General features: G+C 44.1%; 1 protein-coding gene across 1 annotated transcript; it reads left to right on the top strand.

Moving 5' to 3' along the window:
* The first annotated feature begins 5,516 nt into the window (after nucleotides 1–5,516).
* Nucleotides 5,517–22,017, top strand: Pgap4 (post-GPI attachment to proteins GalNAc transferase 4). The gene is made up of 2 exons (XM_051162023.1): nucleotides 5,517–5,657; nucleotides 20,479–22,017. Exon 2 carries the CDS (start codon nucleotides 20,554–20,556, stop codon nucleotides 21,763–21,765), a length of 1,212 nt encoding a protein of 403 aa, XP_051017980.1. The 5' UTR covers nucleotides 5,517–5,657; nucleotides 20,479–20,553; the 3' UTR covers nucleotides 21,766–22,017.
* Nucleotides 22,018–25,360: the final 3,343 nt, after the last annotated feature.

Here is a 25,360-nt window from a genome sequence, read left to right as displayed (position 1 = left end):
ACACATGGAATAGAATAACCGAGTCATGTAAGTGGTACGCTAGTCGGGGAGAAGCCAAAGCTTTTGGCCTAGGCATTTATTCATTAAAAAGAAGAAGGACTGACAAATATTGGATTATCTGTATGGATGACTTGCTGTATAATCGAATACAAAAGCTGTTTATCCATCTAGGTGCTGAAAAGCCTGAGTGCTGAGATCTGAGCTTACTTCCTCTTTTAATGTGCCTCTCAACTGTCTTATTGATGGGTGTCAATCCCAATTCTGCCACTGTTTAGCCATCAGGTTCAGCTCAGTTTAGATTCTAAACCTTTGCTAATTCCAAGGGTATGTTTTCCTGTTATTGCCACAACATCACCATGGTAACACTTATGGCATAGACTGTGAAGCCCTAAGCAGAATTAAAGTACATCCTATGGACCAAGGAGATGTGCATGTGAAATATGGAAGTGCGGTCATATTGCTTCCTGCTGGCCAGCTAGAGAAAGGACACGTGGTATTTTCTTTTGTTTTTGTTTTGTTTTTTTCTGAGCTTCATTCTGCTTCATATAAAGCCAATCAATTGCTTTCTGTTCAGAGAGTTCTCGGGGAGATGCTGAGACTTAGCTCCTTGCAGAGGAGGTCTCAAGGGACATGCTGCATATATTTGTAGAAAGGGAGTAAACAACATTAGAATTCACTTTTTAACCAACACAGTCTCCTACCAACTGTGTCAAGCATCTACTACATTTAAACACTTAAAAATAAAGTCCCAAAGACACCTGACATCTTCCCTTTACTCCATGAACAAGGGGACCCAGACATTACTCGCCAAACCAGAGTTCCAAGAGTGGCTAGCTGCTCTTCTGTCTCCCACCTCACCTGAGCTTATTGACACTTCCTGCTAATCATGGGCTCCCTGGCTCTCTTCTTTTCCTTCTATTTTCTTCTCAACAGGATTTACAGTGATTTGTCCTAGGTGGTGAAGCTTGCGGTGAGCTGACTAACGCATTCTTCACCTTCCACAGTAAATGAGATTATGCTGGGAATCTTGAGAAGAGGATGATCCTGGATCATCCAGGTGAGCCCAGGATGATTACACTGTGCTTCTAAGTAGGAGGCAGAAGAGCCAGAATTAGAAACGGAAGCAAGTATAGGGTTAAAGTAAAGAGGAAGAGGGTTAGCCAACAAAGAATATAAATAAACAGGCTCTGAGCACTGAAAAGGATGAGGAAGCTGATTCTCTCTAAGAACATCCACAGAAGAAACAGCCTTGCCAATGCCTTGGCTTTGACTATTGAGAATAGTTTTGGACTTTTAACATCCAGAACTGTAAGATTTTGTGTGTGTGTGTGTGTGTGTGTGTGTGTGTGTGTGTGTGTGTGTTTACATTTATTTCTTTTATGTGGAGTAGGTGTGCTTGTGTGTGTATGTGTGTTTTTTTCTCCTTCCACTACTGGAGCGCTGAGTACTGAACACAGGCCATCATGCTTGGCAGCAAATGCCTTGTCCGCTGACACATCTCTGTGTCCTGCAGGTACAAAATTGTGATGAACAGAAAGACCATTAATGATTAAGTGAAATTCAAGAGATAAGAAAAAAAGCCACAAAATATTGTTCCGGATTTTGTTTCCAAACCGGACATTAGTGTGACAATGGATGTGACTTAATAAAAAGCTGTGAATTAGATGAATAATTCTTCAAGGTTAATTTCCTAATTTTGAGACTTGTACTGGGTTTAGGTGGGCTGTCTTTGTGTTTATAAAATAGACACAGAAGGATTTATGGAGAAGGGGGCATATCTCCAAGTTACTCTCAAGCAGCTACCCTTTCACATAGAAATGTTAATGGAATGCATAAGCAAAGATAAAGTGATAACTCTAATAGGATAAATGTTCTCTTTTGGACAGTTTGGGCCATGTACACATACATGCACATGTGGTCTTCTTAATCTGAAATTAATTAAAAATAAAAAGGCATTTGTGTGCTGAAATCTAAATTTCCTCATAAGCTATGTTGTTTTACATCAGCATGACACGCCACTAAATCTAACAGTTTTACCATAATATGACTGTAACCAGCATTTTTGTGATTTTTGGTAAATTGCCAAAGACTGATAGGTAAACTACAGAGACATCTGCTCGTATTTGCGTTCTGCTTTTCAAATCTCATCCAAGGCTCCTGTCCGCTGACAGCCTCCTCTGTCCTAGACCCTTCAATGTGGGGGTGATGGTTCTCCTGTTCCCTTCAGGCCCAAACCTGAGGTCTGTAAAGGGCAGCTGCTCCTCATCAGACTCTGCCAATAAGGAACATTTGGTAGGGGCATCCTTAAGATCATGGTCTTTTTTTTTTTTTTAGAAAGGATGGCTTAGAACGTTGTTCCCTGGCTTGTGTCTTTCCTAGGACCGTTAAACAGAATCTGTGATACTTGTCATCATTTCAGGATCTAAGAGTGTAGCGTCCAGATAACAGTACCTTCGTAGTATTTTATGAGCCATGAGGACAATTTTCATTTCAAGGGTTTTTCTTCCCAAATATTGGATCTCCCCACCCCACCCCACCTACCCATCACCATTTATGTTGACTTTGAGTAGCTACGGTTTTGTCTTCAGACATGCTGGAGAAGCTAGGTCCAGTGGCTCACTCCTGCAACCCCAGCACTGCAGGAGCTAAGGTAGAAGGGTGGCTGTGAGTCAGGGTCCAGTCTGAACTGTCCTGTGACTTCCAATCCAGCCACAGCTGCAAAGGCAAAGACTCTGGCTCAGGAAAACAGAAACAAACTGGAGAAAACTAGGAGCTGTAGGAGATTACATTCACAATAAGGAACCACTGGTTTACTAGTTTACTGTATGATCTACATGAGACTTACCTCTGTCCTAGTCCCATCACCACTCTAACTTTCGTTTGCCAGTCACTGACAGTTATTCATCTCACCTGTCAAGACAATTAAAAATACGTGTCTAGGGGCTGGAGAGATGGCTCAGCGGTTAACAGCACTGACTGCTCTTCCAAAGGACCCGGGTTCAATTCCCAACACCCCACATGGCAGCTCACAAACTGTCTGTAACTCCAAGATCTGATACACAGACATACATGCAGGCAAAACACTAATGCACATACAATAAAAGTAAATAAATTATTTAAAAAAAAATACGTGTCTAAGCATATAAGCTGGCCAAGAAATGACAAGACAGAATTTTTATCTAAATCAGATAGATAACGTAACCGTTCTGGTAGTAGTTGTCTTCCTCTGTGATCATCTCAAAGTTTCTTCTAAGAGCTGTGCCTCCAGGAACAGGGGTTCTGAGTGGCTTCAACAACAAGAACTTGTCTCAATAAGGCTGATCTCACTACTGCCCATCTTAAGTGTACAGGCCATCAACAGCAACATTTAAACTCTAACTCTCTGTTAAACTGTATTTCCTAGGAGACCAACTAGCCACCTGGTGACACACTACTGTACACCTAATATCATGGAGGGAGCAGCCATCTGTCCTAGCACAATAGATCATACCCTTCCTGGCCCACGGCTCTTTAGTGGGTGCCATCGTTATTTACAGAGTTAAATGACTGTTTTAGGTCATTGCTTTGCTCTCCCGTATAGTTAGTACCTTTGCCCAGAAGATCTATTTTAAGTGAAAGTTATAGTTAACATGAGCTGTAACTTGGAATTCAGTGGTCTTAACACAGATGTCATTGCCCAGCAGTCACTGATGGTACTGAGTGTTCTGCAAGAGGTTTGGATGTAGTGCAGACACAACAGTAAGAGAAGCCGGCCTACTATAGCTCAGTGGCTCTCAGCCTTCCTAACACTGTGACCCGTTAATACAGCTCCTCATGTTGTGGTGACCCCCAGCTGTAACATTGTTTCATTGCTACTTCACAACTGTAGCTTTGCTTCCGTTATGAACGGCAATATCAATATCTGATAGGCAACCTCCCCCACCCCCCCGCAAAGGAGTCACTTCCCACAGGTTGAGAACCAGGGCTATAGAATCTAGTATATTCTTTAAAGCAGCAGTTCATATATTGTTCCATCTGCTTATGGCTACAATTCAGACGCTCAGTGTACTAGTGTTTTGTTCCTGTTGTTGTTTGTTGCTGGTCTTGTTTGCTTTTTGTCTACTTGGCACAGGCTAACAGGCAGCATTCCTCCATGTCTCTGCTTCCTCCAGTTCCTGCCTCTAGGTTCCTGCAAGACAGTCTAAGCTATAGTATGAAATAAACCCTTCCTCCCCAAGTTGCCTTTGGTCCTGATTATTTACCCTGTAATAGAAAGCAACTAGAACACCCAGCGACAGGATGATGGTCTCATTATTACATCAAATGATTTACTTACAGAATTGCCTCTTTTTAACCCTATAAACTTGTACCCAGCTACAGAAAGGGTAGATTTTTAACTGGATATTTTTCTATTTTGGGGCCTCCTAATCTTGCAACTTGCTTGCATCCTGAGTACTTAAATAATAATTATCAGACAACTTCACAATCCCCATAATTCAGATTTCATATTATATGCACACCTCCAAATGTTCATTTAAGCCTTGGCCTAGACAGGAAAACTGACATGGAATTAGAAGCAATAAAAATGGCCACAAAAATGCATGGTGGTGAGAGTCCTGGTAAGGCCAGGGTGCAAAGCTGGCTGTTAACGTCCCTTAGACACGCACGTTTTTTTTCTTCTTTTAATCATTTCCTGTGTTTTCCCTGCGTTACACTTCAGGGATTATGCTACCCAAGTGTATATTTTTTTCTCCCATCTCCAGTTATGTGTTCCAGGGCCTTTTGCATTTAAGCAGAAGGCATTTCAAAGATTGAAGCCCATTCCCAAACAAAAATAGCTTTCTACGCAAACACTTCCGCAAAAGGCGAGATGTTTCATTAAAATACATCTTCGTGTGCCCACCTGATGGAATAAAACGACGGCTTGTGATCCCCTCACAAAAGGGGCAGTCAACGAGTTCTCAGGAGAACATCGGGGTGGTGTGGGGGGGGGACAACCCTGCTTTTCCCTCGCTGCCCATCAGCTGGCGCCTTTTGCCTCTTCCACCCCCACCTCCGATCCAGCTTTGGGGGCTGCAGTCGCTCCGCAGCTCGCAGGTCACATGGCCTGGCAAGAGCGAGGGGGAGCCCTGCGCCGAAGCTAGCTGCGGGAGGAGGCGAGGCTTCAGCTGCTCCGGACTCCACGGAGATCCGCCAGCGGGGGCTACAGAGGCAGTGGCCTTGGCAAGGCGGGACGCAGGAGACCGCCTCCACTGGGTAGGTTTCCTGCCCGGCTGGTGTCGCGGAAAAGCGCGCCACCGAGGGGACGCGCTGTAGGAGCGACAGCAGCAGCGGGGAGTGGTGCACCTGAGGCCTGTGTCCCGGGCCCTGCGCCCGGCCGGCTGGCTGCGCCGCCGCGGCCCCGCCCTCGCTGCGTCTGCGGCACCAGGCCGGCGGCCGCTCGCCCGGCAGTACTGTCACCAGGCCCAGCGAGGGTTACAGCCCAAAAGCCCGGTACCACCGGGCCTCGCGGGCAGCCCGAGAGCTGCCGCCTAATGGCTGCCCGGGAGCGGGAGCCGCTTCACGCGTCTTCGGCAGGGCGCGTCCTCCGGCAAAGGTGACCCCGGGAAGGCGCCCCTCTCGCTCCCGGGAACGCCCGCTCTCCGAGCGCCACTGCGACTAGCTGTCTCGGCTTGCAGGTGGGAGAAACTGAGGCCAGAGGGCAGCGGGGATTTTCCAAGGTTAGCGGCGACCCTAAATGCCAAGCATTGGGTTCCCCTTCACTATAATTTTCGCCAAAGTGAGTTAGGATGGATGGGTGTGTCTCAGCCCTTGCGCTGGTTCTAGAGCCCTGGCGTCGCCTGTGCCGCACTGCGCTCCAGGGTCTCCTGGGGCCTGAACCTCCGCAGCTCAGGTTGTGTAACCTGGCTTCTCCTGCTCGGCCCTCAAGTACCGGACCACAGCGCCCCTTCTATAATGATCTCACCGTGCGGAGTATCAGCAAAAATCTGCAGGTGTCTGTGCGTGCCACTACGCGCCTCTGTTTCCCCAAGAGAAATACACCATGTAAGGGAAGTGTTTTAGAGGTGGATTCCTAGAGGGTCTTTATGCCCCAGTAGTTCATGAGGTCAGAAGAGCTAGCAACGTGTCTCACACTTAATATAATGAGAAGCAGAAAAAATGGAAATGATAATCTTGAAGCAAAAAAAAAAAAAAAAAAAAAAAACCCTTAAAAATAGGAAATTATGAATAAAACTGCATCTTTTAGCTTGTTGAGATTCTCTGTTTAACCTTTAATTTTTTTCTACATTTGGTGTTTTATATTAAAAATGTAGAATAATGCTAAGTAGTTTTACTTTGCTTGGCTTTACCCAAAGGAATCAGTGCTTAATGGCCAGCGTGTTAGTCTTTTGCATTTATACGGATGGCATAGTAATTCTTTTCCTCATATTTTAATCGGAGAGCATCTATTTGTAGTTTCTCCAATTATAATTCAAAACACTTTAAAATACTTTCATTAATTTATTTATTTATTTTTATTTATTTATTTATTTATTTATTTTTAGTTTTTCGAGACAGGGTTTCTCTGTGTAGCCTTGGCCATCCTGGACTCACTTTGTAGACCAGGCTGGCCTCGAACTCACAGCGATCCGCCTGCCTCTGCCTCCCGAGTGCTAGGATTAAAGGCGTGCGCCACCACGCCCGGCTCATTAATTTTTTTAATGTGGTGGTAGGTATCTATGAATTTTTCGAAGCTTGAACTATTTAATGGTACATTTTGTTGTAATAAAGTTGTTTTTAGGCAAGATTGGGGGCATTTAGGGTGTTGTGGCTGTGGACTAAAGTTGTTTTTAAAAACCAGGAGAATTGTGCTGAGTCATGAGAAAAAATGTGCCTAGTAAGATAATAGAATACATTATAAAGTCTCTAATTAAAATAACAGAGTCATGGCACCAAAATGCATAGAAAGGAAAACAGCTGAGACTGGTGGCACAGACTTGCAATCCCAGCCCTAGGGAGGCTGAGCTAAGAGACTCTAGTGTCAAGCCAGTGTGGGCTTCATAACAAGACCCTATCTCAACATAGTAAATAAGAATTAATATAATAATAATAAGGCACAAGCATACAAATATAAAGTAATATAATACACCATAAATGTAACAAGTAGGAGTTAAAAGAGGGTTTAGGCTTCTGTGTCGCCTGCTCACTGTCCATGTATCACAAGACTCAGTGTCACAGGTCATCAAGGTCATATGTGTTCTTCACAGGCATGTAGAAAGCCATCAGGAAACCTCCTTCTGTCATGCCTTTCATCTCGCTTTCATTAAATTATATTCCCTGTACAAAATAAAATGGCCATACTATGTATATTTTCTATAATTTGAACCAACATAGTCCTTCCCTTCCCATTTATTACCACCACCCCTTCCGTGACAAACAGAATTTAAGTGAAAAGAATCTTACTGGTTTTTAAAAAAATTTTTTTTATTAATTTATTCTTGTTACATCTCAATGTTTATCCCATCCCTGAATCTTACTGGTTTTAAGTAGCATGTCTCATCATTTCTGCCAGGTGTATTCCTTGCTATCCCCTGTCAAAGGGGATGCCCTGGTCTGACCTTCTACGACTGTACCAATTTACATGCAGATGCGCATTTGTTAAACTGTATTGCTTCTTCTTGGAGTAAATTGAATTGAGATTGTGTTAATTATCAAGATTAGCTTCGTGAAAAGGATCGTCTTCTTATTACTGAAAAAAATGTTCATTTTATGATTTATTAATGGCTTTAAAAATATCCTTTAGTATAACTTTATGCGTTATAGTCTGCCTGTTTCTTCAAATTATTTGTAGGTATTTCAGTTTTATTCTAAATGTATCCCATTTCCATTTTGTCTGCGTTTTCTGTTCTGTTAATAAAGTTGAGATAAAAAGGCATTTATTTTAGAGCCAGGCGTGGTGGCACACGCCTTTAATCCCAGCACTCGGAAGGCAGAGGCAGGAGGATCACTGTGAGTTTGGGGCCAGCCTGGTCTACAAAGTGAGTCCAGGACAGCCAAGGCTACACAGAGAAACCCTGTCCCGAAAAACCAAAACAACAACAAGCATTTATTTTATGTATTTTATAAGTACATACTATTATTATAAATAACGTAGTGTGTAAATCTCTTCATAGTTAACCAGTGGTACCATGTATGCACCCGCGCGCATGCGCATGCGGACTCACGCGCGCGCGCGCGCGCGCACACACACACACACCATGTATTGTTTACGTTGTTGCCTGCCATATCCTAAAAGTCTTTGACTCATTTCTAATGGGTTTTCATTTTATTTTCTTGGGCCCAGAAGCACTTGTACACGTTGGGTGAGAGCAGGAATCCTGGATTTGTTTTTTAATACCCCATTCCAAAATCCTTGTTAACCACTGTAAGTCTACTCTGCCTTAGCTTGACCAGCTACAAAGTAGACTCACTAACCATCATGGGCTTCTTATGCAGATCCACTCAATGCCTAAAAGAATGTCGGGCACATAAGTGCTAGGCAAAGTTGAAATAAGTTGTTCTCTGCCCAGTATGTAGTTGGGTTCTGTGCTACTCCCAATTTTATAGCATAAGAATTAAGGGCCATTAAGGCTAAAAGACTTGATGTTATCTTTTATTTGCTCAGTAATCCTTAAATCTTTTCTTGGATAGAGAGAGTACTGTGCTGGGCCTGTGAGGCAAGTCAAAGATAAATTACACTGAAGCCAGTGACAAGGGACTTAAAGCCTATTGGGTAAAGGGTTATGAGGGGCACCATAAACGGCGTCAGGCATCATGGACAATTATGGGCTTTGAATTTCCTGCTTATCATTCACTAGAATCTATTTTCCCATCAAAATGGGAATTAATTGTATCGCTATTTGAAAGCTGTGTATTTGATCCAAAGAAACGAATGCAAGGGTCGAACGCACCCTGGGATATGCAGTGAGGATTTAGCAAATATTTATAAACAGATATTCTACTCTGTATCTCAGGGTCCACATCTGTGGATTCAGCTTACCGTAAATCAAAAATAATTCAAGAAATTGAGATTTCATTTAAACCAAACATGTTCGTATTTGTTTTTATTGTCATTATTCTCTGAGCAGTATAGTACAGCTATGAATTATATAGCATTTGCATTCTGATAGGTATCAGAGATAATATAATGTATTGAAGGAGTGCATAGCTCGTGCCTACAGACAGTGACATTTTGTGTAAGGAGTCTGAGGGGCGGGGAGTCCTACAATCAATCTACCGTGGGTCCCAAAAGACAATTGTGCAGTCTAAAGTAATAGTGACAAATAAGTGCTCTGGGGAAGATTCATGTAAAGGGTCCTAATATGTGTAAAAAAAAAAAAAGGCAGTTAGTTCTGGCTGGGGAAATCTGGTTGGTTCTTTAGAAGAGATGTGTACTTCTTCTTCATCTGATTTCTCCATGGTTGAGTTGACGTGTGTAAGAAAGCTGCTGTTAGGAAGATTGCTGGAGCTGGGAAACCTTGGCAAATTGTTTGGACCTTCTTCTGCAGACACGGGGGAACTGTCAGAAGCAAACAGTGTTATAGAAGAGAGTTCTGTCCTGATCTATGCTTCAGAGGATCAGATGGTAACGGAAACTGTGACGTCGTTTGCAGCATCCCATCCCACGCCTGATGATGGGCTTCCACAGGCAGGCTTTTCATCTAAGCAATGTCTCCGTAGTGAGATATTTTAAATTTTTTTTTTTTTAAGTTAGCATGCATAGCATGGGTCTAGCTGTGGAACTTTTATACTTAGTCCTTACTTGTCCTCTTGACTCCGTCACCTGTCCTGCTGCTCCCCCTGCCGCTCCCCCACCTCTCCCCAGTAGCACCTTCTCTTTTAAAGTTTTTAAGATCCCTGCTTCTCTTGAGGTCCTCTTTCTAACGTTATAACTTATCCCCCATATAAACACACACACACACACCACTCAATCATACATTCACACACAAATATTAAAATGTGAGATTTGCATAGAGGGGAAAACACGATATTTGTCTTTCTGACGTTGGCATATTTTGCTTAATGTAATGATTTCCAGTTCAGCCCGTTTTCCTGCCAAATGTCACCATTTCACTTTTATTTATGGCTGAATAAAACTCTACTGTGCATATTTGCCACATTTTCTCTATCATTCCATCTGTTGATGGACATGTAGTCTGTTTTCATCTCCTAGCTGTTGTGAATACTGCAGTGACGAATGTGTGCAAGTATAGATGCATGCAGTATATACATATTAAACCCCCATACTGACTTCCGTAATGGCCGCATTAGTTCACACTCCTACCAACAGTAAATAATGGCTCTTTGTCTCCACATCTTTGCCAGCATTATTGTCATTTTTCTAGATGTTAGCTATTCTGATTAGAGTGTAATAGAATCCCTAACTAGTTTTTTTTTCAAGATTTATGTATTATTATTTTATGTGTATGGCTGTTGTCTACATGTGGGCACTGTGTGCATGCCTGATGCCAGCAGAGGCCAGTAGGGGTGTCAGATCCCTTGATTCTGGAGTTATGGGTGGCTTTAACAAGCTGCTCTGTGGGTACTGGGAAATGAACCTGTGTCCTCTGCAAAAGCAGCAAGTGCTTTTAACCCCTGTGCCATCTCTGTAGCTCTCAAAATAGTTTTAATTTGCATTTTCCTAATGGCTGAGGATGTTGAATGGTGTGTGTGTATGTGTGTGTGTGTGTATGTGTGTGTGTTCAGTTCATTACCCCATTGACATTTAAAATTTTTATTTTTGTGACTGTAATATAATTATAGCATCTCCCTCTTTTCTTTCCTTCCTCCAAACTCCTCCATATACTTTTTCTTGCTCTCTTGCAAATGCATGGCCTCCTATTTATTAATTGTTGTTACATGCAAATATTTGCATATATACAGAATATATGTTCCTAAGTAGAAGCTGCTCAGTCTGTATAATGTTACTTGTACGTATGTTTTCAGGGCTGACCATTTGATACTAGATAACCGAATGGTGTGTGTTTTTCTGGGGAAGACTGTTTCTCTTGCTGTTAGCGTTCCTTGGTTGCCTTTAGTTCTCTGGGTAGGGTTGAGGCCCCAAGGACTTTCCCTGGTCCACGTCTGTTGTTGTTGTCCTTGTTCAACTCGTGGCTAGCGATGTCATGCTGGTGAGGTAATTATAGCTGTAGCTTCTGGGACGACTTGAAGATACAACTCACACAGCGAAATTACTAGTCCTCTGGCTCTTACAATTTTTCTGTCCCCTCTTCCACAATGGACCCTGAGCCTTGGGTGTTGGAGTTGTTTCGAGAGTGTTTGGAGTTTGGAGTTGTTTGGGACTGGGCCCCAAGACTTTACATTTTAATTGGTTGTGGTTTTCTGTAATGGTCTCCTTCTGTTACACAGAGAAGTTTCCTTGGTGAGCAATGACAGTTCCACTTATCTCTCTGAGTTAAGGGCAAAATATTTAAGTATTAAGGATTCTGGTGATTTAGTAGAGTGGTGGTTCTTATCTGATCTCCATGAGTTCACTAGTTATTTTACCCTTCCTCTGTACTTATTTCTCTCCTCCTGCCCCATTTACCCAACCAGAGCACTTGTACCTTGCTATTCTCCTCTCTGTGGCTCATCCAACTCCCTACACCAGCCATGGTCCCTTTCACACTGTTGGTTTCTGGGGTTACTTTAGGATAAACACTCACACTTGAAGATTTGGCGTGAGGAGCCTCTAGTGAGAGAGAACTTGGGCTGTTTGTCTTTCTGGGTCTGGGTTACCTCACTCAATATAATCTTCTCTAGTTTTATCCTTTACCTGCAGAGTTCATGATGTCATTTTTATGTACAACTGAATAGTATTTCATAGTGTGTTTGAACTGTGTTTTCCTTATGCCTTTGTTGATTGGAGAACATTTAACTTTTCCCCATTTCCTAGGTATTGTAAATAGAGCAAAAGTGAACGTGATGCGTAGTCCTTTGAGCACATGCTAAGGGGTGGCATATCTGGCTCATATAGGAGATTTACTTCTAGCCTTTTGAGTGTTCACCATAGTATCTGCACCAGCTTGTAGCCCCACCAGCAGAGAATGAGGCTTTCTTTCCCCACACCCTCTCCTGCATTGTTGTTGGTTGTTTTGTTCTGATTGGAGTAAGGTGGAATCTCAAAGTTGTTTTGATTTGTGTTTCCATATGGATGATGAACATTTTTTATAATGTTTCTTAGCCATTTTTCTTCTCTTGAGAGCTCTCCATTCAGGTCCCAGGCCCTAGAATTGGGAAGGGCCTGGAAGGAAGTGAGAAGTCAGAACCTGGTAGGCTCTAATACTGGTGCCTGGGAAAGTAATGGTATCTTTCATGAAGAAAGGAGGACTTGGGAAAAATACACAAAAATACTTACTTCCTGACATATACTGTGGTGGTTCTGTCACTCAGCTCTATTTAATTTTTCACCAGATGCACTAAAACACAGTATCTACTATCACTCTGTGTACTTGTTCATAGAAATCCTAATTCATACTTCTTGCCCCGGGTCTGTATCCTTTATTGTTTTCTGAGTCCTGACCCCTAGATGTGGTAATAGATGGAATACCGTTTAGGGAACAGCTGAACCTTACATTGCAGTACTTGAAAGACATAAATACGTACCTACCTCCATAGAATTGAAATAGTTGTAACCTGCTGATTCAGAAAAACCAGTCAGACTACAATCTCAGTGGAGTGTGAGTGTCTGCAGTAATCTTATGGGTGGCTGGACTTCTCAGAAAAGGACGTGTCTAGACCAGTAGTTCTCAAACTTCCTAATGCCATGGCCCTTCAGTACAGTTCCCAGTGTTGTGGTGATCCAGCCCAACCATAAAATTATTTTTATTACTACTTCATAACTGTAATTTTGCTACTGTTATGATTCATAATGTAAATACATGATGTGCAGGATATTTGATATGTGGTCCCAAAGGGATGGTGACCCCACAGGTTGAGAACCGTTCATCTAGACACAACCTCAGTTATATAAATGTGGCTGCTCACCTCTGCCTACATTCATAGGTTGGTAGAAAAATTCCATTCCTCAGATTGTGAATGAAAAAAATCTGATGTGTTTAGGTTAGGTCCTTACGGTGGTCAGGTATGTCAAACTCTATCAGAAAAGTGCAGTCAACAGTGAGTGTTAGTGGATGCCACACACCAGCATGCCCCCAAAGACAGCAAGAACATACTCTTGAATGTCTACATAACCCATGGAGTTTTGCCAAGCCAGTCATTATGTGATCCCATTTTCTGTGGCCCACAATGAATGTGCTACTTTGCAGTGTTGAAGTGTTCCACAGTATTGTGTTTTTCTCCCTGGGGTGGTGACAGATATCTTCATGACCAGTGGCTTCAGGCATCCCATACCCTCTCTCTGCTTCAGGCTTCTAGCGCCTTCTTTCTCTTTCTGTGCATGTATGTAACTTGGTCCATGTGCTCAATGAAGTAGCCCTGAGAGCCAGTTTGAGGCTTTCCAGTCCTCTTTTTACTGTGTCACAAAACCCGTAAGGTCAATGAAAGGCGGTGCGATTTTACCTGTCCATTCTAGAATGTATGAAAGAAACTGAGGTTCAGTTAACCTTTATGGGCAAGTAACAAGAGGAGAAGCTAAAGTTTTGTTTTTTTTTTCTTTTTGTTTTTTCAAGACAGAGTTTTTCTGTGTAGCCTTGGCCGTCCTGGACTCACTTTGTAGACCAGGCTGACCTTGAACTCACAGCGATCCGCCTGCCTCTGCCTCCCGAGTGCTGGGATTAAAGGCGTGTGCCACCACGCCCGGCTAAAGTTTAATGCTTAGAAAAGAGGAAAAAAGCAAGATGGTGTCTCTCCTCTCTTTCTCCTCCCTTTCTCCTCTCTCTATCTCTGTGTCTCTTTGTCTCTCTGTCTCTGTGTGTGTATCTCTCCACCTTCCCTCTCTTCTTCTCCCCTCTTCCTCCTCTTCTCCTCCCTTTCTCTGTGACTGTCCATCTCTGTCTCTTCCTCACTCCCCCTCTATCTCTCTTTCCTCATATAAAAGACATTGAACATAATTTAAAAGTACCCTAGAATCTACACACTTAAAGCTCAATGGGCACATAGTGGCCACGTGCTATTGAGTGGCTTCTACTTCTTCTATGGCATATTCAGAATAAAGACATTCACTGCTTCTTTCTTATTGTCTTGTGTACCTGAACTGTTTGTCACCCCACCCCACGTATGAAAACAGAAACATCTAAACACCTTAGTTCTTACAAACCACTGAATTTCGGGGATCATTTTGGAAGCCTGCTCTGGCCCTTCACTTCCCCATGGTTCAGAGACAAGGCTTATACCTCTGAGGGTTTGGGACTTTCTCTGAGCAGGTCACTGGATCCTTTCTTTGTCTCTGAGAGTCTAGAAATCAGCCTGCAGCTCTTCGTTTATGATAGTGCGCTTCCCCTTTCCCTCGCTCTGCAGGAAAGTAGGTTTCCCTGTCCCTATTGCTTTGACCAGTGGATGCAATAAATAGATTTTTTTCTCTTGCTTTTTAAATTTTTAAAAATGTCAATTTATTATAATTTATTTACATTACATCCCTAATGTTATCCCTCCCTTGTATCTTCCCGTTCCCAGCCTCCTTCCCTTTTCTGCCCTATTCCCCTCCCCTTGACCTTCAGTGTCCTTAGTCATCAGGGAAATGCAAGTCGAAGCGACTCTTGAGATTCCATCTTACACCCATCAGAATGGCTAAGATCAAATACTCAAGTGACAGCACATGCTGGCGAGGACACGGAGAAAGGGGAACACTCCTCTGTTGCTGGTGGGAGTACAAACTTGTACAACTACTTTGGAAATCAATCATTCTCAGAAAATTGGGAAGAGTGCTAACTCAAGACTCAGCTGTACCACTCCTGGGCATATACCCGAAAGATGCTCCACCGTACCACAAGGGCATTTACTCAGCTGTGTTCATAGCAGCAATGAGTAGATTTGGTCTGTGGCACACCAGCAAGGATGCCTTAGCTTCTACCTGAGCTAAGAGCACAGCCCTGGGAGCCATTTCCGCTGCACTTTGATCTATAGGAAGAAGAAGCACATTGGCTGCCTGTGTCCAGCCTGCCTTCTATACCTGAACTGAGCAGTGCCACCACTATCAGCAGACCTGTGTGCAGGAATGCCAGGTCATTATTGTAAACCACAAAGGCTTGTGGCTGTCTGTCACCCCCCAGGAAACACTCACAGCAAGCAGAGACCCTAGACACTGCTGATTAAGACTCTATCCTTCCCTGATCCTAGATATATTTTTAAGTAAAGGACTTTGTGAGATGTTAGTGGTTTTATTTCCTACAGTGGAGTGAATTCCTGGGATTAAAGGTCCTCTTTATGTCAACATGGGCACTCCCATTTTCTGTCCCACCTGTCATATTGTTGTAAGCCACAGCATTTATTGTACACCTGGCATTTTCCAAGCTGATTGCCTTATCTTGTTGACTTTGTATCTAATCCCTTCCTCTAGATGGTCTTGCTCCCTTGGGTAATAGCCAGGGCAGGAGCAGAGAGCCACCCAAATAGCCCTGTTCCCAAAGCTACCAACCTAGAGACAATATTGGTGTCCAATAGTAGTGATGAAAAAGATCTAATGAGGCGAGGTGACGTGCAAGTCTGTGGTGTACTAACTCTGTAGACTAAAGCTGATCAGAGGGGGAAGGAACCAGTCTGTAGTATAGGTGCTCACAAACCAGCAAGCCTAGGGTCAATTGCTACCAAAAGCTCCTTGCCTCTTTCTCTCTGTAGTTGTTCGTTAGTACTGTGTTCTCTTGACCGGACTAGAAGAATTTGGTTCACATCCTGGGCTTCCAGGACCGTGGTCTTCTGTTGCATACTTGTCTCCTTTGAACGGTGTCATGACACAGAAGAGAGATGTTTGGCGTTCTATGTGACCGCAGAGGCCAGTTCAGAATAACTATCCAACAGAACGCATCCCAAAGTCACTAGCTGGTGGACACAGTGGTCTACATGGAGCTCAGCACACTAACCAGTGTAGGTGTCAGGAGGGGAGAGGTGAGCAGTTGGGGCAGACCCTCTGCTAGATCCAGAGAGGCTCTGCAGCTCACATCTTCCCGGCAAGCCCTAGTCGTATGACCCCTACCCTGAAGGAGGCAGGCAGGGAATTGAAGTTCAATGTGACGGCTAAAAGTAGAATGCAGATATGAGAGTGTGAGCAGACAGTACAACTGCAACCTCTTGAGAGCCCCTCCATCACTCACAGACTGGACTGTATTCTTCCAAGCGGCCATAAATTATCATGTTTGTGAGGCATCTGTACATTTTTCATGCTATAGTTATCAGTCAGTCTTGCATTATGCCTACTGCTTTTATATTAGCTTTATTGCTTTTAATTTTATTGTTTGGTGTGAACCTATTTTTTCCATCAGAATGCTAGAATTGCTTGCTTCTCAAATATTACATGAATATGAGCATCAATTGTATTTTGGGGGAGGGACACATGTGCATGTGCAGTGTGTGCATGTACGTGTGTGCATGTGGAGGCTAAGAAGAGAGTCTCAAATGTCTCTTTTATTTTTCTTTTCTTCTCCTTTTGATGTGTATGTGTGCTTTCATGTTCCTGTTTATGAATGTGCCATGGTAGATTGCACAAGTCTCAAGAGAAACCTTTACTCTTGGTCTTTCCCTTCTACCTTTTGTTGAGATGGTCTCACAGCTGCCCACACCAGACTTGCTGGCTCCAAGCTTTTAGGAATTCTGTTTGTGCCTCCCATCTGCCATTATAAGCACATGCTACCTCGGCTAGCTTTTATGTGGGACCTGGGGATTTGAACTCAGGTCCTTCTAGTTTACATAGCAGGCACTCTTAAGCCACTTGCTAAGCCTCTAACTTTGCTGTTAATCTAGGGTCTGTGCACTGTCGGGGAGATTGACCAGCAGGCTAAGCTGGCTAGCCAGAGAGGTCCCATAGATCCTGAGGTCTGCTGGACTCCACCTCCCCAGTAGTTGGTTATAAGGATGTGCTTCCACATATTGTTTTGGAGAGAGACTGGTTTTAGGGTTCAAACTCTGATTCTCTGTTTGCATGGCAAGCCCTTTACTGACTTAGCCAACTCTCCCACTTCATGAGACATATTTTATTTTTAATATTTTATTAGTTTATTAATATTTCATCGAAATTGTTAGGCCATCCCTTGTATCCTCCCATTCCTCCCTCCCTCTCGCTTTCCCCTTACTCCCCTCCCCTATGTCTGTGACTGAGGGGGACCTCCTCCTCCTGTATATGTTCATAGGGTATCAGTCTTCTTAGTAACCTGCTATCCTTCCTCTGAGTGCCATCAGGCCTCCCCATCAAGGGGACATGGTCAAAAATGGGGCACCAGAGTTCGCATGAAAGTCAGAACATGGAAACAGCCTAAGTGTCCCTCAGTAGAAGAATGAATAAAGAAACTGTGGTACATATACACTATGGAATACTACTCAGCTATTAAAAACAAGGAATTCCCGAAATTTGTGGACAAATGGATTGAGCTAGAAATGATCATAATGAGTGAGTTAGCCCAGCAGCAGAAGGACTCAAATGGTATATACTCACTTATATCTGCATACTAGCCCAAGGGGCATGTCCCACGAAAGCCTTCACTTACCAGGAAACTGGGACAGAGGGGAAGACATCCTATTGGGACTCTAGATGAGAGAAGCATGGGAGAATAGCAAAGTAGAAGGATCCAGAGGGTCCTAGAAACCTACAAGTAGAACATTATGACAGGCAGATTGGGGCCCAGGGGTCCCGCTCAAACTAAGGCACCAGCCAAGGACAATACAGGCGGTAAACTTTAAACCCCTTCCCAGATCTAGCCAATGGACAGAATATTCTCCACAGTTGAGTGGAGAGTGGGGTATGACTTTCACACGAACTCTGGTGCCTCATATTTGACCATGTCCCCTGGAGGGGGAGACCTGGTGGCACTCAGAGGAAGGATAGCAGGTTACCAAGAACAGACTTGATACCCTATGAGCTTATACAGGGGGAGGAAATCCCCCTCAGGAACAGTCATAGGGGAAGGGAATAAGGGGAAAATGGGAGGGAGGGAAGAATGGGAGGATATAAGGGATGGGATAACCATTGAGATGTAACAAGAATAAATTAATAAAAAATAAAAAAAACCTTAATGTCAACCATTAATAAATGGGACCTCATGAGGCTGAGAAGCTTCTGTAAGGCAGGAGACACTGTCAAGAGAACAAAGCGACAGCCTACAGACTGGAAAAAAATCTTCACCAACCCTACATCTGACAAAGGTCTAATATCCAAAATATATAAAGAACTCAAGAAATTAAACACCACCAAACCGAATAACCCAATTGAGAAATGGGGCTTGGAACTAAACAGAGAATTCTCAACAGAGGAGTATCAAATGGCTGAGAAACACTTAAAGAAATGCTCAACCTCCTTAGTCATCAGGGAAATGCAAATCAAAACAACTCTGAGATTCCATCTTACACCCATCAGAATGGCTAAGATCAAAAATTCAAGCGACACCACATGCTGGCGAGGATGTGGGGAGAGAGGAACACTCCTTCATTGCTGGTGGGAATGCAAACTAGTACAGCCACTTTGGAAATCTATCTGGTGCTATCTCAGAAAAATGGGAATAGGGCTTCCTCAAGACCCAGCTATTCCACTCCTTGGAATATACCCAGAAGATGCTCCAGCACACAACAAGAAAATTTGCTCAACCATGTTCATAGCAGCCTTATTCATAATAGCCAGAACATGGAAACAGCCTAAGTGTCCCTCAGTAGAAGAGTGGATAAAGAAACTGTGGTACATATACACTATGGAATACTACTCAGCTATTAAAAACAAGGAATTCCCGAAATTTGTGGATAAATGGATTGAGCTAGAAATGATCATAATGAGTGAGTTAACCCAGAAGCAGAAAGAATCAAATGGTATATACTCACTTATATCTGCATACTAGCCTAAGGGGCATGTCCCATGAAAGCCTTCACTTACCAGGAAACTGGGACAGAGGGGAAGGCATCCTATTGGGACTCTAAATGAGAGACGCATGGGAGAACAGCAAAATAAAAGGATCCAGAGGGTCCTAGAAATCTACAAGTAGAACAATATGATAGGCAGATTTGGGCCCAGGGGTCCCGCTCAAACTAAGGCACCAGCCAAGGACAATACAGGAGGTAAACTTTAAACCCCTTCCCAGATCTAGCCAATGGTCAGAATATTCTCCACAGTTGAGTGGAGAGTGTGATACGACTTTCTCACGTACTCTGGTGCCTCACTTTTGACCATGTCCCCTGGAGGGGGAGACCTGGTGGCACTCAGAGGAAGGACAGCAAGTAGCCAAGAAGAGACTTGATACCCTATGAGAATATATAGGGGGACGTAATCCCCCTCAGGAACAGTCATAGGGGAGGGGAATAATGGGAAAATGGGGGGGGGAGGAATGGGAGGATACAAGGGATGGGATAAACATTGAGATGTAACAAGAATAAATTAATAAAAAATAAATAAATAAATAAATTTAAATAAATAAATAAATAAATAAATAAATAAATAAAAGAAAGTCAGACCCCACTCTCCACTCAATGGTGAAGAATGCATGGGACATATTTTAATGACTTTTCTGTTTGATTTTTTTCCTTAACATGTTTAATATCCATAGTGAACCCATGAGACAGATATTGCTTGTATTTTAGAGCCAAGGTATCCAGGATATGGAGAGGTGAAGTGACTTCCCACCAATTGACTGGCAGATCAGGGGTTCATGCTTCATACCCATTCCCTGAGTCACTGTGCACCAAGTTGTCCCTTTCTGGATCAGACTGTTTCTTTGTCTGCTTACTCTACCACCTCACTGAGAAGCCCACTGTCAGGTCTTGGTTGGGATGTTTCCCTTCCCTCTCAAGATCTACAGTTTGCTTGCATAAGGACGAAACTTTCTTGCACTGGTTCTAATGATAGTCCTATACAAATAAATTTGGACAATCAGAATTAAAATGACCAGATTAAATGAGACTAGAGAAATCAAACGTGCCATTAAATAACAAGGACCACCAAGAATTCCTTTTTTTTTTTTTCCTGTTGGGATATGCAGGAAAGGTTTTCAGACATTACAGTCAAGTATTCTGCTTTTCTGCTACAGCGCACTCTATGTGTATTTCTTCTGTGTCAAACCTTGCTTTCTGTGTGCCAATGTTAACACTCATGTCTCTGTAGCTAGTGAACCGGAATAGTAGTTTTATCAACTGCTGGCGATTCTATGACTCACTGTGAAGCTAGTGTGCCTTTGGGCATAGAGAGTTGGTTGAGTGCACAGGGTACCGCTGCTCATAGCCAGTGAGAGTGTCGCCAGATTCACTGGCACATAGAACCCCAGTCAGCAATCGCTGCGGACAATCTTTCCAAATCTTTCGTGCCTACATGGCCTTGAACTAGAATTTCTGATTCGACGTCTGCATTGTTGGCATGTTTCTAAAGTGTTATTTTCTGATTCTGCTTTCTCCCGTTAGGGTTGACCGGATGATCCTGGCCTGAGATCCAGGATGGTTTGTTCTCGGGACCAGACATGACCACCAGTTGACCTCATGACTATGTCAACCTCCCCAGCTGCCATGCTTCTCCGGAGGCTTCGGCGGCTTTCCTGGGGCAGCACTGCTGTCCAGCTCTTCGTTCTAACCGTGGTGACATTTGGCTTGCTGGCCCCCCTGGCCTGCCACCGGCTCCTGCACTCCTACTTCTACCTGCGCCATTGGCATCTAAACCAGATGAGCCAAGAGTTCCTACAGCAGAGCCTGAAGGAGGGGGAGGCTGCCCTTCACTACTTCGAAGAGCTGCCCTCTGCCAATGGTTCCGTGCCCATCGTCTGGCAGGCCACTCCCCGGCCCTGGCTGGTGATCACCATAATCACTGTGGATAGGCAGCCTGGCTTTCACTATGTCCTACAAGTCGTGTCCCAGTTCCATCGGCTTCTGCAGCAGTGCGGCCCCCAGTGCGAGGGGCACCAGCTCTTCCTGTGCAATGTGGAACGGAGCGTGAGCCATTTTGACGCTAAGCTGCTCTCTAAGTATGTCCCTGTGGCCAACCGTTACGAGGGCACGGAAGATGACTATGGCGATGACCCCTCAACTAACTCATTTGAAAAAGAGAAGCAAGATTATGTCTACTGCCTGGAGTCGTCGCTGCAGACCTACAACCCGGACTATGTCCTGATGGTGGAGGATGACGCTCTTCCGGAAGAACAGATCTTCCCAGTGCTGGAGCACCTTTTGCGTGCTCGCTTCTCCAAGCCACACCTCCAGGATGCCCTGTATCTGAAGCTCTATCACCCGGAGAGGCTACAGCACTACGTCAACCCAGAGCCTATGCGGATCCTAGAGTGGGTTGGCGTGGGCATGCTGCTGGGGCCTGTGCTTACCTGGCTATACATGAGGTTTGCCTGTCGTCCTGGCTTCAGCTGGCCTGTCATGCTTTTCTTCTCTCTGTACAGCATGGGCCTGGTGGAGCTGGTGGGCCGACACTACTTCCTGGAACTGCGGCGCCTGAGTCCCTCCTTGTACAGTGTGGTTCCTGCCTCTCAGTGCTGCACCCCAGCTATGCTCTTCCCTGCCCCTGCGGCCCGGAGGACCCTCACGTACCTCTCCCAGGTGTACTGCCATAAGGGCTTTGGCAAAGACATGGCACTGTACTCTCTGCTGAGAGCCAAGGGGGAGCAGGCGTATGTGGTGGAGCCCAACCTTGTGAAGCACATCGGGCTGTTCTCCAGCCTGCGGTACAATTTTCACCCCAGTCTGCTCTAGGAGTGCCAAGGAATGCCTTTCTGCAATTGCCTATATCCCGGAGGGGCGTTCGTTAAACTCTTTATTTAGACATAATTGCTTGCTTATATTTCATTGTTTAACGTTGCTAGGTGTAAACACGCTGGGACAGCATAGGAATGCGTCTAAGTGAAAAGCCTTGACTGGTAACCCTCGGCAAGCAGCAGTTTGCCACAGGTCTGAATCTCTGTCCCTCCACACAGCCACACTGCCTCATGCAGTCTGTCCCACTCCGTGAGGGCGAATGCCAACGACAGCTGTCTTCTCCCACTGTCTGTCTGTAAGGTCTGCCTCGTGACAGAGCTTGTGACTGCCAAAAATCTTGTGCACAGTGGTGTAAGACTTGTGTTAGGAGTTTAAGGGTGGACTATGGTGAGCTGTCAGATGCTTTTAACTTGATTCCTTTCTCACAGGTATGGGAATGGATGTGTGCTTAGAATATTTGCCCAAAGAGATGGGGCCACATCGACATATTCTATTTGTTTTCCTTGACCTGGTGTAATAAAAATGTAAAAGTTGTGCTGTGCCCATTGTCTCGGAGTCAGTGATCTGGCTCTTCTGTATATGGTGACTTCTTTCCCCATAACCTGTAGTGTACTTGGGGCCAGTGCTGCTGACAAGAGCTTTAAGCCACAACGGAATGTGGAAACACTTTCTGAATTACCCAATGCCAGTTACTTGAGATTAAGTACAAAAGTAATGTTGAACGTTCCTGCCATAGCCTGATTCCTTGCCAGGTATACCTTTCAGAAGTTGACAGAGAGTGACCTCTGTCCAAGGAACATAGTCTTCTCCCTACATTTGCTGGCCAAAGGTTCACCGTCATTTCATTTTCTACTGGTGACATTGTACTACGGAAGACCAAGTATGGGCTGTGAAATCAAAAGTCCCTCATACACACACACACACACACACTTGTATGCTCTTGGAGGGGCACATGTGTGTGAGAGAAAATATTCTTACACTTAAAATTTTTTAAATTGTGTGCAGAAGGTGTCATGTTTATGTGTGTGGGAACATGTTCATGTTATGCATACTAGAATGGAGGCCAGAGGTTGACATCCACTGCCTTCCTCAATTGTTCTCTGCTGTATTTTTTTCAGACAGGGTCTCTTACTGAACATAAAGTTCACCAGCTTGGCTAGACTGGTGAGACAGCAAGCTCCACATGACTTCTGGCCTCTCCCTACCCACTACAGTATTATAGATGGTCCGCTATGCCTGGCTTTTATGTGGGTGCTGGGGCACAAACTCAGATCCTCATGTGTATGGGGCAAGTACTTTATCACCCAAGTCTTCTACCTAGCCCACACTGGTGTATTCTGAGTAAAATATTTGAGATATTGTTTAATGGGGACATAGGGGCACGTGACTGACACCTGCATAGTGACTGTTGGAGCCCAACCAATGCTAACAATAGAGACCAGCTTTTCATTGTGGGTTCTAATGATGGGCAGTTCAGCTTACATCTGGCCCCACCCTCAACCTAACAAAACCCAATTGTTCATTCTGGAAACGAACTGAGACTGCTGTTGCTCTTATTTCAGGACTAACATCTAAAACTTCCTTCTCTTAACTCTTATGACAAATGTCCCTAGATAATACTTCTTTGTTGTTGTTGTTTTGTTTTTTGTTTTTCTTTATTTTAAATATATTTTATTAATTTATTCATATTACATCTCAATTGTTATCCCATCTCTTGTATCCTCTCATTCCTCCCTCCCTCCCATTTTCCCCTTACTCCCCTCCCCTATGACTGTTCCTGAGGGGGACCTCCTCCCCCTGTATATGCTCATAAGGCATCAAGTCTCTTCTTGGTAGCCTGCTGTCCTTCCTCTGAATACTTCTTAAACTAGCAGCCAGCAGCTCTTCGTGAGGATGGATAATTATATTAGGATCTATACTGTTGCCCAGTTGGGATGTCACATTGTGTTTGCTCTTAAATTCCCATAGTGATCTTTACCTGTAGCTCTGTCCATAGGCATCAAGGGAGAAGTAAGGTTTGATCACCCTCACTGTCCAGGCGAACAACTTTGGACTCAGAGATGTTAAGCAGGTCTGTGAAGTGGGGAAGGGGAAGGCAGCTAACAGCTTCATGCCAGGGCTAAGGCTTCAGTCCTGGGCAAGGGGCTACAGGAGAGCTGGAGTTCTCATCCCCTAAGAAGGGGCTCGGGTTGTCAGGAATAGAAATCTCCAGTTATTACCATTAGGTTGAAGAAGCCCCTGAACACATCTGCACCAACACACCGGTTACAATGAAAGTACTGGTTCCTCTGGGGCTTCCTGCAGAGAATTCTGGGATTTTTTTCTTCTGTTTTTAAAAAGTCTTTGACTTTTATACAGGGTCTTGACCTGTTTGTTGCCTGGGCCTTAAACTTAAGATCCTGCTGCCTCTTCCTCCTAATGCTTTGATTACTACCATGCACTATGCTTAGCTTGCCATTCTTTTTACATTTTTCAAAGATGACTCTCTTTAAAATGTGTGCTGTGTTTGCATGCACACACACACATATCCATGAGGCCAGAGACGTTGGATCCCAGAAGAGCCCCTGGAACTGGGGTAACAGGCAGGTCCTGTGAACTTCCTGAGCTGGTGCTGGGATCGGACTCAGGTCCTCTCCGAGCCATCTCTCCAGCCCTGTCTTTCTATTTATGTATAGGTCTTTTTCTTACGTGTCAAACTACCACCATTACCACATGCACACACTTATATCATGCAGCATCAAAACAAAGTGGCCAACAGCTTGCTGACAGTGTGAGCCACCATAGGCATGGGCAATGCCAGAGCTTACGCTGGTGTCAGATAAAGAGAAATTGCGGCTGCCTGACCATCTCAATTCTCTCACTGGTATAAACTAGGAACCTCATCCTTCACCCTCTTATTTCTTGTTCTGGCAGCTCTGAGCAGGCTGTGGAGCCCCCGGGACAGTGTTTGTAAGTGTACCAACACCTACAGCCCAATAGAGAAGTCTTGGGAACCACTGCCTTCGACACACTGAAGTCAAAAACCTTAACGACAAAGTGAAAAGTAGCTGTGTACAAAAGGCTCTCTTTGCATAGCCCCCTCCGCATAGGATGCATATAAAAGTATTTACCATAAACACTTGCCACTTCTACTGTTCTTTCCTCTCCCTAATTTTCTTCTTTTTTTTTTTTTAGTCCCATTTTTCTTTGTCAGATCTGCTTCCTCCCCAAGGTAGTTCCATTGTGGGCCCGTTTACTCCTAATGACTTATTTGTTCATTTCTTTCTTAGGTGTCCGGTAAGCCAAAGCCATGAGTGAAGCTCAGAAGTCCCCTGGTGTGCAGCAGATGCTCTCTGGAAGAAGATGGAGGCAGAAATCAAAATAGCAAATAAGAGAATTTCAGGGAGTGAGCAAGAGATGTGCAAGAAGTGGGTTATATGAGAAATTGACCAGGAAGTTCAGGGGTGGATTTAAATTGAACATGTATGAGATATATGGGGAGATGGCAGCCAAAGGAAAAGCTTTCCAGATGGCATTGCAATAACAGCTAGTGTAGACTTTCAAAGGCCCTGAAAGGAAGCCAGTTCATTAGACTTGAGGATGGTAGGATATA

This window comes from Acomys russatus, chromosome 2, assembly GCF_903995435.1.
Source record: "Acomys russatus chromosome 2, mAcoRus1.1, whole genome shotgun sequence".
NCBI classification, from domain to species: Eukaryota; Metazoa; Chordata; class Mammalia; order Rodentia; family Muridae; genus Acomys; species Acomys russatus.
Note: the sequence above shows the minus strand (reverse complement) of the source record. Positions and strands in the feature narration are given on the sequence as shown.

Excerpts from the sequence above, each read along its gene's own strand:
- Pgap4 (XM_051162023.1), top strand. The coding sequence starts at position 20,554 with ATGACTATGTCAACCTCCCCAGCTGCCATGCTTCTCCGGAGGCTTCGG.